Source organism: Orussus abietinus, unplaced genomic scaffold (genome assembly GCF_000612105.2).
Source record: "Orussus abietinus isolate OABI.00-Male unplaced genomic scaffold, Oabi_2.0 scaffold51, whole genome shotgun sequence".
Classification (NCBI taxonomy): Eukaryota; Metazoa; Arthropoda; class Insecta; order Hymenoptera; family Orussidae; genus Orussus; species Orussus abietinus.
In genome coordinates this window covers 268,947-284,167 of record NW_019394250.1, presented here as the reverse complement: position 1 = coordinate 284,167, position 15,221 = coordinate 268,947, and the positions used below count along the sequence as shown (strand labels likewise).

The 15,221-nt window shown below is 38.5% G+C and overlaps 1 protein-coding gene across 6 annotated transcripts in view; it reads right to left on the bottom strand.

Moving 5' to 3' along the window:
- Positions 1-15,221, bottom strand: part of LOC105696114 (glutamate receptor ionotropic, kainate 2) — a 332,137-nt gene that overhangs the window by 125,021 nt on the left and 191,895 nt on the right. For all 6 annotated transcript variants that reach the window (XM_012418304.2, XM_012418303.2, XM_023433910.1 and 3 more), the window contains one exon: positions 2,672-2,856. In XM_012418304.2, the coding sequence (XP_012273727.1) occupies positions 2,672-2,856 (185 nt within the window). The remainder of the gene's footprint in view (positions 1-2,671; positions 2,857-15,221) is intronic.

Sequence of the window (15,221 nt, the reverse complement as noted above, 5' to 3'; positions counted from 1 at the left end):
AGTCGTAATTTCCACTTTCCAATCAACAGCGCAATCCGATTCGTCAGATAATTTTCATTCATATTCGAAAAGTACGGAAATTTTTGAAACCACTTTATGGATTCTTTTCGCGTAATCTATTGAAATTAATTTATCATTTCTATTCGAAGCTATGGGTTTCTACATCATGATAATTCTGAATTATATTTAGAGGTACATTACAAGAGCTTTTTAATTAAAAACCTTCCAGTTTCTTGGCGTGAAAAACACGGTGAGAAACAATTGTGTCGTAAAAACAAATATAACGGAAACCAACGTGCCGTCCGTCGATAGAGTTGAAATTGTCCACCGTTTGGAAGTAGGAACATTTGCGGGGTATCCAATCACTTGATTGGCTGGAATGGAGTTACCCTGCATGCTCCAAATAGCCCCATAAATGTAGTTCAATCCATATTAAATTAGGCTGTGTCCAATTCAGAGTAAATGTAACGTGGAATAGACTACGTAGTCACTTATACCTTCAATTCAATCTGCTTCATAGAAGCTTCATTGCCGCAAACAATGTTTATACCAATTTAATCCTGCTCAGCTTGACTTATTTTGACAAAATGTACGAATAAAAGGAGCGAAAATTGGTAGCTGCAACAATGGCATACTTATATTCTATATAGACTTAATGTACTATGAAATTATACAATATTATTCACAGCAGTTAACTGTAGAAGGCCGGTCGTTTAACTTGAGACATCAATAACAAAAAACTATTTCCACTGAAAGTTACTTCCCTTTTCTCATACAATACGATGCTGCAATAAAAGAAGTAGGACATCCATTTAAAAAACTGAAGTTGACCCTGAGATACCCATGAAATTGAACTTTAAATAAATAATGGATATTACTGTTATACTTCCAACTGGAAATTAAGACAGTTTTATTCGACACTTTTTTCTCTAAAATAAATAGTTCATCGAATACGATGGTGTCTCAAGTTAAACTCCCTGCCCTTAAAATTAACGACGATTGTTAGAGTTATAATAACTGCTAAATCGTTTAAAGAACATTCTCTTTCGCGTATGTGAAGTACCCTAATCAAAAGGATTGGTATAAGGGTTCTGGAATACGTAATTTTCAATTACGGTATGTGGTATACAGGCACGATGGAGAAAGGGAATCGAAGAAAAGATCTTGGAAGTCATGAATATGCGATAGAAATCCCTTTACATTATGCCGCAGAGCAGCCGGATTGAACCTACAAAAGTTCGCACCGGCACAAGTCGGCGTTCTATTCCGTTTTGAGGGTCCTGAATCGTCGTGAGAACACGTACCTCGCATTGTCGTTTCTATATTCCGTAATTAAAATGAGATCAAGAGTGATAGTCCTTTACCGAGAAAAACCAAATGTAGAATTATCCAGGATTGGTCAACCAATTAGGCACACATACATCTATTTCTATTTCTTCTATCTGTTCTGAAACTTCATTACAAAAAGGTGTACAACATTCCATGATAGGTTAATTAACCCTTATTTCAATTGCTTTCAATGTAAATTTCTCATGTTTCTCGAACATATATTAAAAAACGCCCCCGAAAGATTTTTCTTCAGCGTCATTTCGATGTTTTTACGCAATAAAATATTTGTCTCAATTGGCATATTTCAAAAATATTTGTCACAGAATCCATCACTACACTTCTTCAATGACCAGTTACGCGGGCTGGCGATATGATTACATAAAAAATGTAATAGTGTAACACTTATCAATCACTGTTCTGGGATAAATCGATCCATTAAAGGATATTTCGCAGATAGATGTTAAATAATAACGCATCTGCAAAACCGAGATGTCACTCGCAGAAAGTAATAAGAAAATGGAATGGACTAATGGAAATGGCACTCCTACTAATGGATGAATACGCTTAAAATCGTTGTCCCCGTGAGGCCCTGCAAAATCGCTGGTGTGGTGAGTGCCCTTAAAATGAAGTGAAACCCCTCTCAAATCAGTCGATTCGAATACAACACTTTTTTTTTAAGGGTATTGGATAGAACTGTCCGAAACTTTGATACATGACTCGTGAGCACCTAAGATTTATCCTCATAGTTTCAAAATTTGGATTTTTTTTTTCATTTTTTAACAGCCCAGACCAGAACAAAAATGGTGTCGAGCTCTCAAATTTCGATTGATATCCAATTATTGAAGGCTATAATATGAAAAACGAAAATGTCAGGACAATTGTACGACAATTTAGGACACTCTGATAATCGAGAAATTCGCATTTAAATGGAGTAAAGGCAAAAAAGTGTCTTCTGCGCTTCTAAACTAAAACAATGGTAATACGAGGTCTCGGAGTAAACATATAGTTGTCACGAAAATCACAGATGGCGCGGGGGTCCCTCTGCTATCAATTTGGGCCTCAGAAATCATAAATCCAGGGGATTTCTGGAGTTTTACTTAGATTTCTTCATAATTATAGCTCGAGAACGACTGATGGAGTATGCCATTTAGTAAAACACTCAATATAATTCGACACGCCTGTCAATATAAAAATGAACGTTGGCAACGTAGGTATTTAGGAAAACCTCTTTTACCGACGTCGATCAAATTCCTTTGTGTGTTTCATCTCACCTTAATAGTCTGGCAGATTCGACGACCTTAATGGGACCTTATGGGAAGCAATGCCGCGATTTACGACCTACCTTAGAGAGTGTCGTTGGGTGAGGGTAAAGATTGACGAGGCAGCTCTCACGTCTGAGACGATAGTCCCAGCGAGTCTCCAAATGCGGTATCTCCATGGTATCGCAGATGCTCTGGACGTGAGACGCCGTGTGCGCGCTCTGCGGCCCGAAGATCGCCGCGACGCCGCTGCTCAGTAGATGGCAAACTGCAAGCAAATTTCACAATTTTATCGTTAGTTACTTTGCTGAAGATATTCCAAGCAAATCCACGCAGAGCATCGTCCATGCTCTGCGACATGGCGCGTCTGTATGTGGGAAAAAAAGGTTCATTCAGCAAAATCATTTAACCGTATTTGGTTCGTTTCATCAAACGTTTTGGTTGGACGAACCTCCACATGACCAGGATGTCCACCAACGAGGGACTATTCACTCGGGTATCAGTGGAAACGATTCTCTTCTTTGAGAGACGATTGCTTTTGATTTAATGTGATAGACAACAATGCGATTTGGTAACATGTGACGTTAAATTCGGCTCTAAATTTGTGCCAGTTTTATTTAAATTTATTTCTTTAACGTCGCATCAACTGCGCTGTTATTAACTACCAGAATGTCCAACAACGAGGGACTATTCACTCGGATATCAGTGGAAACGATTCTCTTCTTTGAGAGACGATTGCTTTTGATTTAATGTGATAGACAACAATGCGACTAAATTTGTGCCAGTTTTATTTAAATTTATTTCTTTAACGTCGCATTAACTGCGCTGTCATTAACTACCAGGATGTCCATCAACGAGGGACTATTCACTCGGATATCACTGAAAACGATTCTCTTCTTTGAGAGACGATTGCTTTTGGTTTAATGTGATAGACAACAAAGCGATTTGGTAACATGTGACGTTGAATTCGGCTCTAAATTTGTGCGTTATTATTTTTTTTTATTTATTTCTTTAACATCGCATCAACTGCTCTGGTCATTAACGACGCACCGTGGAGTTAAATAGGTTGTATATTACGGTGATCAACTTTTACAATTCATGTAGGAGGTTAATGCCTTTTAAGAAGTTTAGTGTTACGAAAGTATAACGTAAAGTATGTGAAAGTATATTAATTACTGCTCTGGGATAAATCGATCCATTAAAGGACTTTTCGCAAATAGATGTCAAATAGTAGCGCATCTGCAAAACTGAGATGTCACGGGCAGAAAGTAATAAGAAAATGTGTAAATAAGTTTTGTTTGAAAATTACTGCAAGAAACTCTGCGGCCACACGGGGCGAACGGGGTGACCAATTTGTTAATTGAGAATATTGCATTGTTGGAGAAATTGAGAAAATTAAACTGAACAATTTGGAGGAGTGCATTGGATATTCGGTACGTCGCAATAAACGATGAGTCCATGAATTCTATTGGTTATTGATAAAATACCTCTGTAACTTCATTACCGTCAAGAGTACAGCGCATTAACTGTTGAACAATTATATTTCCGGGGTCCACGATTCATTGTATCGTGGACGGAAACATTCTTTGAGTTTCTCAAATCCAGGGAACCACCTTTGAAGGGGATCTCCTCTGTTCTGGAATCCGATGATCTCATGGCCGTGTCTCCGCATAAATTTACCCCGTACCGTATCCAGTTGCCGTAAGCCGTACATGCGAATGTTTAACGTAGACCCTGTGTTACGTAGAGGAAAAAGTGTGCGTAATGGAATCCTCGGATAATCCCAAAGGAGCTGACGCAGGATGTCTCTTCATAATGTAGAAAATTCGGGTAGAGTGGATGGTTCGCATGCAGGTTTCCGATCATTTTCTTCATTACGGCAATTAAATCAGTCCCTTTAAAGGAGACACTTAACTTTTTGTCTACTAAAAGCGTCCAATGTTGCCTGCACGCACTGATGAATGTCATCTATATGTCGAAAGAGTTAATCTACACCCGTCCCTCAATTTACGCGGAGTATCCATTACACGTGGCTTCGTTTTACACCAATGAAAATCGCGTTGCGCAAAGTCGGTTAGTACAATAGAAAAAATATTGTAAATACAAACCGCGCAAATTGTGTTATAATTTACCATGTAAAAAGAGACTCGCGTTAGTTGAGGGAGGAGTATTGTACGTTATGTATTGGTAGAACTTAGAGGTAATAAAATTAATTTGTTCAACTAATCGATTTCTCGGAAAACATAATTCATTCTATAGGCGGCTTATTAAATCTCCAGACAAATTATTAATTCATGGATGCGTGCAAAGTAGTTTGTGGTTAGGAAAAAAAATCGATTCAGTTTCATCGCTTTTATCGTTTTCGTACAAATTCGGATTATGTTTTCTACGAACTCTATATGAGAAACTAAATGAAATTAAAATATTGTATTAAAGACAATAGTGTTATGTTTTAGAAGGAATATTGTTGCCAGAACCGGGTAACCAGAATATAGTTGCACTGTTGAAAATGTTTCGATATTTTACAAAAACCAGAAACAATGACAGTTAAAATGAAAACCAGATAAATGTATGCATTTCGAAGAACTCCGTTTTTATCTTAGAATTCCTGCAGAAGTATTCACAATTTTGATCAAACGAGTAAGATGAAAAAAGACACCGGTAGAAATTTTTATATATATGCCACAACGTGATGAATTCAAAACGTGATGCCACAACATGATGTATATAAAATTTCACAAATTTCCAATATGATGTTACAGAACAAAAAATGTATGTTCAAGTTTATCATAAATGTATTATAATTCGCTTTTGAGACATGCAAATTAGAATTGCACCACAATCTTTAGGACCAAAAGTGTATTAAATTTATGGATATTTTTAACAGTGTAGGTTAAAGATTCACAGGCTGCAATCTTTGCTCTTACAAATTGAAAACCCGTTTGCTGATCCTGCTACGTGGCTATTGAAGGATCATAAGATTTAGTCAGAGGCGCACCCATCAGTACATATTGGATATAAAGCCGACGTGCCGCACGGTTCGACGATTACTTCTGAAATCTTTAATATACCGAAGTGGTCCGCTGGTCCTGGCGTCTTTATGGGTATCAGATTTTACAGAGGATTTATCTGAAACTTGTGTTCGAGAGACCAGCCAAGAAGATACCCGCTACATGTTGGAAACTGACTTTGCCATCAAATGCAGCGCCGGATAATCCTAATCCTTCTTTAACACTAACCCTGCCGACAATCTATAACCCTATTACCAATTCCATTTAAAAGCATTTGAGCGGCTGGTGGGAAGTTTAGTGTTAATTTACAAAATTGAGAGCATTAAATTGAGTTCATTAATTGTAGAGTTCTACATCAGAGCGTGGAAACTTAATTACTACTTGCCAACTTCTGAGTGCACTTTTTCATCACGTTCATATTAAATGTAGTTAGGAATTATTGCTCCACGATTATATGCATTTCATTCTTTATTTACCCTTTCCCATGCCACTGCCCACGAAGCACAATATATATCCTAGTTACATAATACTGAAATAACGTAATATGTAACGAGAGTCATGCAAAAGGTACGTCGATTTCAAGAGACGCCGTAGCGTCTTGGACGAGATCGTTGGCGTAAATCCATAATTTATGGTCGAATTTTTTAATGTTTACTTCAAACGTGGGTACAGCAAATCCAATAATTTTTGATCCATCATACAGGGCATACATGTACATCCGCCTCACTATGTAACTCCATAAGTCGAAGGACTTCTCGACGACTTCGGAACGACACTTCGGCAACTGCCGTTGAGGATTAACCGCACCTCGTGTGTAAAGAAGACAATACCGACAGGTACATACGAAACCTAACCTGTACGTCGGGTACAAACTCGTACCAAGAGCCTTAATAAATATTCGATGGAGTTCCCGTTTGCGTGTCGAGAGGGGGAGACGTTGGAGGGCATCTCCGAGGAAATCGGCTCCTGTAATTCGGCGCATCGTACCCTGGTGTGAAACGTCCAAAACAACGGTCTGATTGCTTGATCGTGCATAGTTCTAATTATTCACTAACAATGCATTCATTGTTTGCTACTTATGATTAACTGATTCGCGGCAGACTCTGTAACTACACATGAACGGATGAAGTTGCATTCACGACACTTGGAGCTGAAACTTGACGTCTAGGTAGCAACTATTAAACCAAAGTACCGTAATTCTGCAACATTTTTCTTGACATGTATATTCAAACTAGGTTTAAAATGTATATTCAAATAAACTTTATCATAAATGTAATACGTTCAGCATGTAGGAGTGAAATTAACACATACGTAACTACACATGAACGAATGAAGTTGCATTCATGAGACTTGGAGCTGAAACTTGACGTCTAGGTAGCAACTCTGAAAATACCCTATTAAACCAAAGCACCCTTAATTCTGCAACATTTTTCTTGACATATATATTCAAACTAGGGTTAAAATGTATATTCAAATAAACTTTATCATAAATGTAATACGTTGAACGAATACGAAATGTAATACGTGTACGAATTAGTTGTGCACTTAACCGAGGAAAGGTAGATATATAAATATAGATATAGTCAAGAAATAAGTAGACACTTGTAGATCAATAGCGGATATATAATTTTAATCTACAATAAACATAGATATTTATATATATATCCTTTAGATATTTTTTAGGTGGATGATAGTCGATATACATTTGCTATACCTATAGACCTAATTTACAGGATTAATTTACGTATATTCCACTTCATGGGTAGCTTGGGTCACTTTCCCTATCTGGAAGTGAGAAGGAGGGTTCGGTTACCGCCGTTAGCGAACTCCTTCATCGAGGATTTACGACGCAAGTAACTCTCTCTAGAGACACCCTCTCCCAGTTTTGTCAGGAGCGTAAAACGCTTATATATCACCGTCGGCGGCTTCCGTTTTGGCATTGGACCTTATGTACGGGCTTTATACGATCCTCCCAGTCGAACGATGTCAAAGGATGTTACTTCTTCACATAAGTCCGTCGACTGTTCTTTCCCTTTACTTTGGAAGAAGGAGCCCCGAAACTTGACGAGGCGATAAATGATTGGCTGCAGCGCAACGAATTATTTCGCCGCTTTTTCTAGACGGCGGAATCGAGTTTTCACGACCGTTCCTGGTGTAGCTTTAACAAGCGCAAAGATCGCGTATTCGAAAAATGGAAGAAGAATCGACCTTCGCGGCGATAATTTCAACTGTGGATCTGCCCGAATCCAAATTTTGATACCGAGAACCGGTGACTGTGTGTTGTTAAAAATGGCTCGATATTACGAATACTGTTGAACGCAAATTATGAAAAAGAAAACCATATAGTCTTAAAATGTAGCTGTATATCGGCAGGAAGTTCCAAGTTAATAGGATGCATTCATTTTCTTTTGAGTCCTTAAGATGATCTTATTTTTTGGTCGTCAACATTAACCTGTTAACTGCGGAATTTACTGTAACGTTACGGATTAGCGACGTGTGTAGAAGTCGAACGCAATTAGCTAATTAAGGGCTCTCACCATTCCAGCGATTTTGCAGGGTCTTGCGGGGACAACGATTTTGAGCGTATTTCTAAACCGATCGAACTCAACGAGTGCTCATATTAAAGACGAAATGTTGACCTGTGTTTGTATGGGAGTGATTTTCGGTAAGTGGTCATTTTCATGCAAAAAAGTCCAACGACCTAATTTGAATGTATTTTTAACTAGGAAGGAGGTGCGTTATCGAAAATTGCTCTCATGTGAACACACGTCAACGTTTTATCTTTAAAACGTGCGCTCGTTGAGCTCGATCGGTTGAAAAATACACTCAAAATCGTTGTCCCCGTACATATAAAAGTAAAAGACAGTCAAGGAGGCATTCTCCAGGTGAAGACGTAAGTTCGAACATCGAAAACTGCCGAAGTGGACTGCCGCAATGAAAGGGTTGACAAATGGCATTCGAATAGCCTTGTGTAGGGTTTATTTAAAAATTTAATAATGGAATAATACGACAAAACAGTTGTTATTTAACACTTAGAAGACTGTATATACAAAAGGCAGTAAAGAAGGCGTTGTTCAGGCGGAAGACGTAAGTTCGAACATCTAAGACTGCCGCAATGAAAGGGTTGACAAATGGCATTCGAATAGCCTCGTGTAGGGTTTATTTAGAAATTTAATAATGGAATAATACGACAAAACAGTTGTTATTTAACACTTAGAAGACCGTATATACAAAAGGTAGTCAGGAGGCGTTGTTCAGGTGGAACACGCAACTTCGAACACTGAAGACTGCCGAAGTGGAATGCCGCAATGAAAAGGTTAACGAATGGCATTCGAATAGCCTCGTGTAGGGTTTATTTAGAAATTTAATAATGGAATAATACGACAAAACAGTTGTTATTTAACACTTAGAAAAGTGTACATACGAAAGGCAGTAAAGGAGGCGTTGTTCAGGCGGAAGACATAAGTTCCAACACCGAAAACTGCCGAAGTGAACTGCCGCAATGAAAGGGTTAACAAATGGCATTCGAATAGCCTCGTATAAGGTGTCGAATGATCCGATGCAGTGTGCCGCACTTCAATTCATTGTCCATACTCGTATGTTCGCTTTGCCTCATACGCGTTTGTGCTCGGATGTGTACCCAGCTTATCCGAGAAATGTCTACTTTCACAGCGATATCATGAATTGTCTGTGGCCGATATGGAAGCACCTCCCTTACGCTTCTCTGGTCGAATTACGTGGCAGAAGTCGATGAGATAACGCGGAAAAAGCGAAAAGGTTCGTTCTACCTTCCGAGAATGGTGGGTCTTAGTTCCAGTACTAATTTCATTATTCTCCGTTTTAATTAAATTTCTATCTTCTCGCAAGGCACAGGGAAAAATAATGAAATTGAAGTATGCATAAGTACTATCATTCTCGATAGAATAAGAAGCTGGTCATTTTTAAGTAAATTAATGTAAGATACAGATGAAGGCCACCAAATGAAACTGCTACACCTAAAAGACCAAAGTCGCATTTAACTGTGAACCACGTATATTATTTAATATAATGAAAGGAGATTGTGACTATCTCGGTAATTACAAGTATCATTTAAACTACTATTTAATCACTGTCTCTCTACATTATCATTACCCATTATCCATTATTTACTTTACCCTAGAAAATTCATTTGCAAACGTTATAGTTCTATCATTTCCATGAAATCATAATATGGCATCCAGGTACCCGGGTGTTGTCATAAGGGTTAATAAAAATCAATAAAAAATGTCATATGAACATTTTCTCATTCTTATTACATGAAAATCACGTAGTTTGCAAACGTTATAGTTCTACCATTTCCATAAAATCATAATATGGCATCCAGGTACCCGGGCGTTGTCATAAGGGTTAATAAAAATGAATAAAAAATGTCATATGATCATTTTCTCATTCTTATTACATGCAAATCACGTAGTTTGCAAACGTTATAGTTCTACCATTTCCATGAAATCATAATATGGCATCCAGATACCCGAGCGTTGTCATAAGGATTAATAAAAATGAATAAAAAATGTTGTATGATCATTTTCTCATTCTTATTACATGCAAATCACGTAGTTCCCGGACGTTGATAAAGAAACAAATCTCGAAAAGGCAGACGTTCACTGCAGATACGTAGCAATCGACGGAAGTTCAAAATGGCACAAGAAACAGAAGGGCACTGCGGAAAATACTTGGATACGGAGATGGGCTAATGCATGTTAAATTGCTGATTGGCTTTCCCGTTTTTCCCCTCGGCAGAGCGGAACCAGTGAGGGAGCTCATTTACAATGTAGATTGCAAATGTCCGCTGTCTAAAGAGGAAGTGCCTGTCGGAAAGAAAAATGGAGTTAAAGGATGGTTTGTTGAATTTATTTTTTATGAGTTATAGTGGATCGCGGAACCTTCGTTAACGCAATGTCGTTGAACGGAAGAATAAGAGAAAAGTGCTTCTAGAATAAAAAATGCAAAATAGAAATACGTACTTGAGTAACCAGATACGATTCGAAGTACTAGTGAATTTCACGTTAGATTCTGCCTGTAGACAAGTACAACGAGACTTATTTACCCTGAGATCGTTGTAAAAAGAGACGAACTGTTGGAGGACTTACAAATTGATTTATCGATCCAGAATGTCTGGGAGAATATAATTTTCAACGGAATCTCAATTTAGAAATGTAGGCGAAATTCGAGTAAAGTGACGCCGATACTTCTCTTTGAAACGTTAGTTTTTCTTCTCAATGTTAACTCAATAAACACGAGATAATGGAATACACGTTTATAAATAATGTAACGTGATTTTCACGTTCTAATATCCGCCATTTACACGTCAAATTTAATGTAGATATTGCGTCTATTTTACGTATATTAATAAATTATAAGCGAGAACGTATTCAATGTCTTTGTAAAGTACGTAGAGTAAAATAAATTTACAAGCGTTTTATAATTGTTACAGTCCAAACCTAACAAAAAAATCGTTCACTATCCCGTCAATTACTGTGAAAATCTAATTACTGTGAAAGGAACATTTTCTCACATACATATATTTAATGTACAGAAAAAAACCGTGCATGGATAAACATTTATTTCTCAAACCTACACTGTAGTTTCACTGCATTCACGTGTATAAAACGTACACTTCTACATTTTGTATTTATAGGAAAAGTTGCCCCGAGGAAGTTAGTAACATGAAATTAAGGGAGCATTTTACATTTATTTGATTAATTACTTAACTCCAGAATCGATGACGCATTTAGCTGTATTAATATCACTTAACGGTAAAAATGAATATGATATGAATTAATTTGATATTCCGCGCTTCATGTGGCGTCGGTGACGAAATTATTTTATGTACGCTACATGTAAGCGAGTATTACTGTTTCTTCCCAATATCTCTATAGATTTCCCTAGACGCCATCACGGAAGCAAGCAGACTATGTGCAATGTTCCTATATAGAGTAAATCGAGCGTTTAAAAAAAGAAAAGACTTTCTACAATTTTCCAACGTGGCGCATACTCAAAATTCTGGTTTATTAAAAATATTTAGGAATTTCTAGTGTTTCCTTAAAGAGTTACATCACGGCGAGTGTCTGAAAATCGTTGCGTGTTTGCAACTTTTTTTAGAAAACAGGAAAAGCTAAATGAAACTTCTATCACAGGGACTCCGATGTACCAGTATATAAAAACATATGAATACTTTGTTTGCACAAAATGCCGGCTATGGAACAATTTTTTTGTAACGCCTCTTCAGGCAATTCTCTTTGCGATAGCAGCGATTATGGACGTATTTTGTCGGTGGGACAGAGAACCTAAATTTCTCACTTGTATATAACATTTGTTAGGCCGGTAGGTAGAATATTTTTAAAATATGAAACAAGACGTTGGAAAGCATATATCGATCTTAATTTTACATTGTACGGAAAGGAAATTAATTTGAATATCTATGCACCCAGTTCTTTTTACTCACGATCAACATTTTTATTCTTCTGATACTATTTTCACTCAATTAAGGCGAATTTACACGGTGCCGGTAACTTGTACGAGTCACTAAAAGTGCTGGAAGAGAGTGCATTACAAGATAGAAGCGTTTACCCAGTCTTCTAATTGTAAGTACTTTCATGGTAGTAAGCAGAAAGTCATGTGCTATACTCCAAAAATGTCGAAGAAGCGACGCAATTTTAAACATTTTACGAACAAAACGATTAAACAGTATTTCAACGTGTTGGATGAAGAGCTGTACTCTATTCTCTATTCTTGTACTGTTGTAGTTTCGAATTTCAGAGGCATTCTTCCTTTCGACACAATCCAACAAATGTCAACGTGGGGTCTTCTATCCATCTTTAGGCCATTTCAACACAAAATTCAACACAAAACTGCTTCAATTTACTCTTGGAAAGCTCTTCTAATTGTAAGTACTAGCATAGTAGTAAGCAGAAAGTCATGTGCTATACTCCAAAAATGTCGAAGAAGCGACGCAATTTTAAACATTTTACGAACAAAACGATTAAACAGTATTTCAACGTGTTGGATGAAGAGCTGTACTCTATTCTCTATTCTAGAATTCTTGTAGTTTCGAATTTCAGAAGCATTCTTCCTTTCGACACATTCCAACAAATGTCAACGTGGGGTCTTCTATCCATCTTTAGGCCATTTCAACACAAAACTGCTTCAATTTGCTCATGGAAAGTGCCCGCCACCCTCAAAAAACGCATCTACACGTGTCTGGTATACAAGACAGTAGAGTGAAACACGTGGTGAGGGGTTACAACTCGCGCCAGTAAATATGATTGCTTTCTATTCCCTCGACTCGTATTGACACTTTGGCGAGTACTCCACTCCAGTACTGGAATGGCAGTTTACCCGATACGAGTAATACTCGGTTTTAGTGACTCGTACGAGTTACTGACACCGTGTAAATTCGCCTCTAGCATATGTACGGCAGCTAACCTATCTTGCAGGTTAACTATCGAAATGTTACTACCATGCAGCGGAAGTTGTGTTCCGAGTCAAGTAAACTTGACTCGCCTCGGCAAGCTACGACAGTTTTGATTGGTTGTCGTTCTCGCCGCGTTGGCGCGACACGTTCAGTGGAAAACAAATTCTTCGGACAAAATTTACATTATGCCGTCAAATTAGAACCCTACAAACTTGAGGAGAAGCCTCAAACACGTCATGAAGTTTCCGATCTTAAAGTTATTACTGCTGATAGAAGCGCTATACTTCTAGCTAGTATCGCGATGAGCACTGTGGAAAGTCATATGAAAAATCATATGGAGATCCACCTTTAATGTCTGTGCGAAAATAGTTGTCTCCCAAGCACCGCTGAATGTAGCGTATACGTAATGTACACATTTGTTACAGATGATCGCTACAATGCCAAATATGACTTGTACGTCTAGTTCAAACTTGCAAGAATTTTGAACATCCGTCACCCTGACATAATAAACTTGTTCTGCAAACTTTGATGCATTATACACGATGTTTTTTGGCGTTGGAAGCTTAATGGCTACCTGTGTACGATAAACAACGCGTTAGAAGTTGCTGGTAACTGGTTTGACAAAGCTGCAGCGATTTCGTTCGTGTAGACGTGAACGAATATTCCAGGGCTATTACCAACAAGTATAGCGATTGATTTCCCTAGACGCTGCCACCGAGGCGAAAGAATTATGTGCAGCAACGTTCCACTCTAGACAACGCGAACAAGTTTTCAAAGAGCAGCATTGTTTCCCTCCAATTTTCCAGCGTGCCGAGCCTTCGAGATCCTATCCCGTGGGAAATGGTTGGAAACGCTCAGAGTTTTCCTCAACGCGTGCAGGATGAAATAGAACCGACAGGAGGAGCCTGGTCCGCAAAACAGGATGATCACCAGCTGCTCGAGGATATTTACTTTAATCTTATTTCGATTTATTTTCAGAACCTGTCATCACATAACAGGAACGTAATGCATCGTTACCATCGTCGCCAGACCGCACTTATAGAACGCGCGTATCTTCGAGCCTCCACCAAGAATCGTCGATTTTAACAGAGCCTTCGAGATCCTATCCCATGGGAAGTGGTTGGAAACGCTCAGAGTTTTCATGGATCGATTCGTTGCAAAAAACATATTTTTGAAACATTACAAATATGTCCGAGAACTTATGGAGCAACCCAATTGTGTGTTTGTGCGCGTACGCGTGTGCGTTTGAGCGCGTGGACAAATACACATTTTCATGTACAAAATGTTCCGTTGTTTTACGTTTCTTGCGACGGATTGTAAATATTCCGTTTGCGCAACAATCGTTTTCTTAAATTAAAAATTGTATCAAATCGGAATAGAATGTTCGTAAAGAATTTCGGTTCAAATGAATGCATAGACAACGCGCTCGCTTTTCCTCGAACTTCCACCAACAGCCGCCAACTTTATCAAAAATTCTACCAACTTTTGTTCTTTGCGGGGTTCTTATACGTTTTCGCACGTCCTCGGTACAGGTGATAACAACCTCGTTGCACGGGCGAAAACGACCAACCTCCCCTTATAGCCTGTAAGGTCGACTTTTCCTGCTGCAAGGGAAAAGTTTAGGATTCCTAACAAGGTGCAGCCTTACTGCCGCTTCACGGACGAAAACGAGCACGGTGCCATACAAGTCGCGTAAGGACTGGTTCTTAAACAGTCACCAAGTTTAAAACTACCGAAAGCATGAATATCGTGACATTATTTTCATTTTAGTCCTCCTCCGAGAAAGTACAGAAGACATATTTGTGTGTTATGAACACTTTATTACGATAGAATCACAGTTTCCATATCTGTCGAGTACCTGTCGAGTCAGCGCTTGCTGATTGGTCAACGCCACCAACAGCCCCATCGGCCAATCGTCCGGTGTGTTCAAGAATACACTCGAGGTTCAGGCTACTGCCCAGACACCATACAACGTGGAGTTTATTGAATGACTTGAAACTCTACAGAGTTTCTTGATAAATGGAACTCAAGCAATAAGTCGAACTCTTGCGAAAGAAATAATGCGAATTGCGTCTTATTCCGTCAGCGACAACTAATTGGCCAACACCACTAGCAGTCCCAATGGCCGATCGTCCTGTGTGTCCAAGAATATGCTCGTGGTTAAAGCTA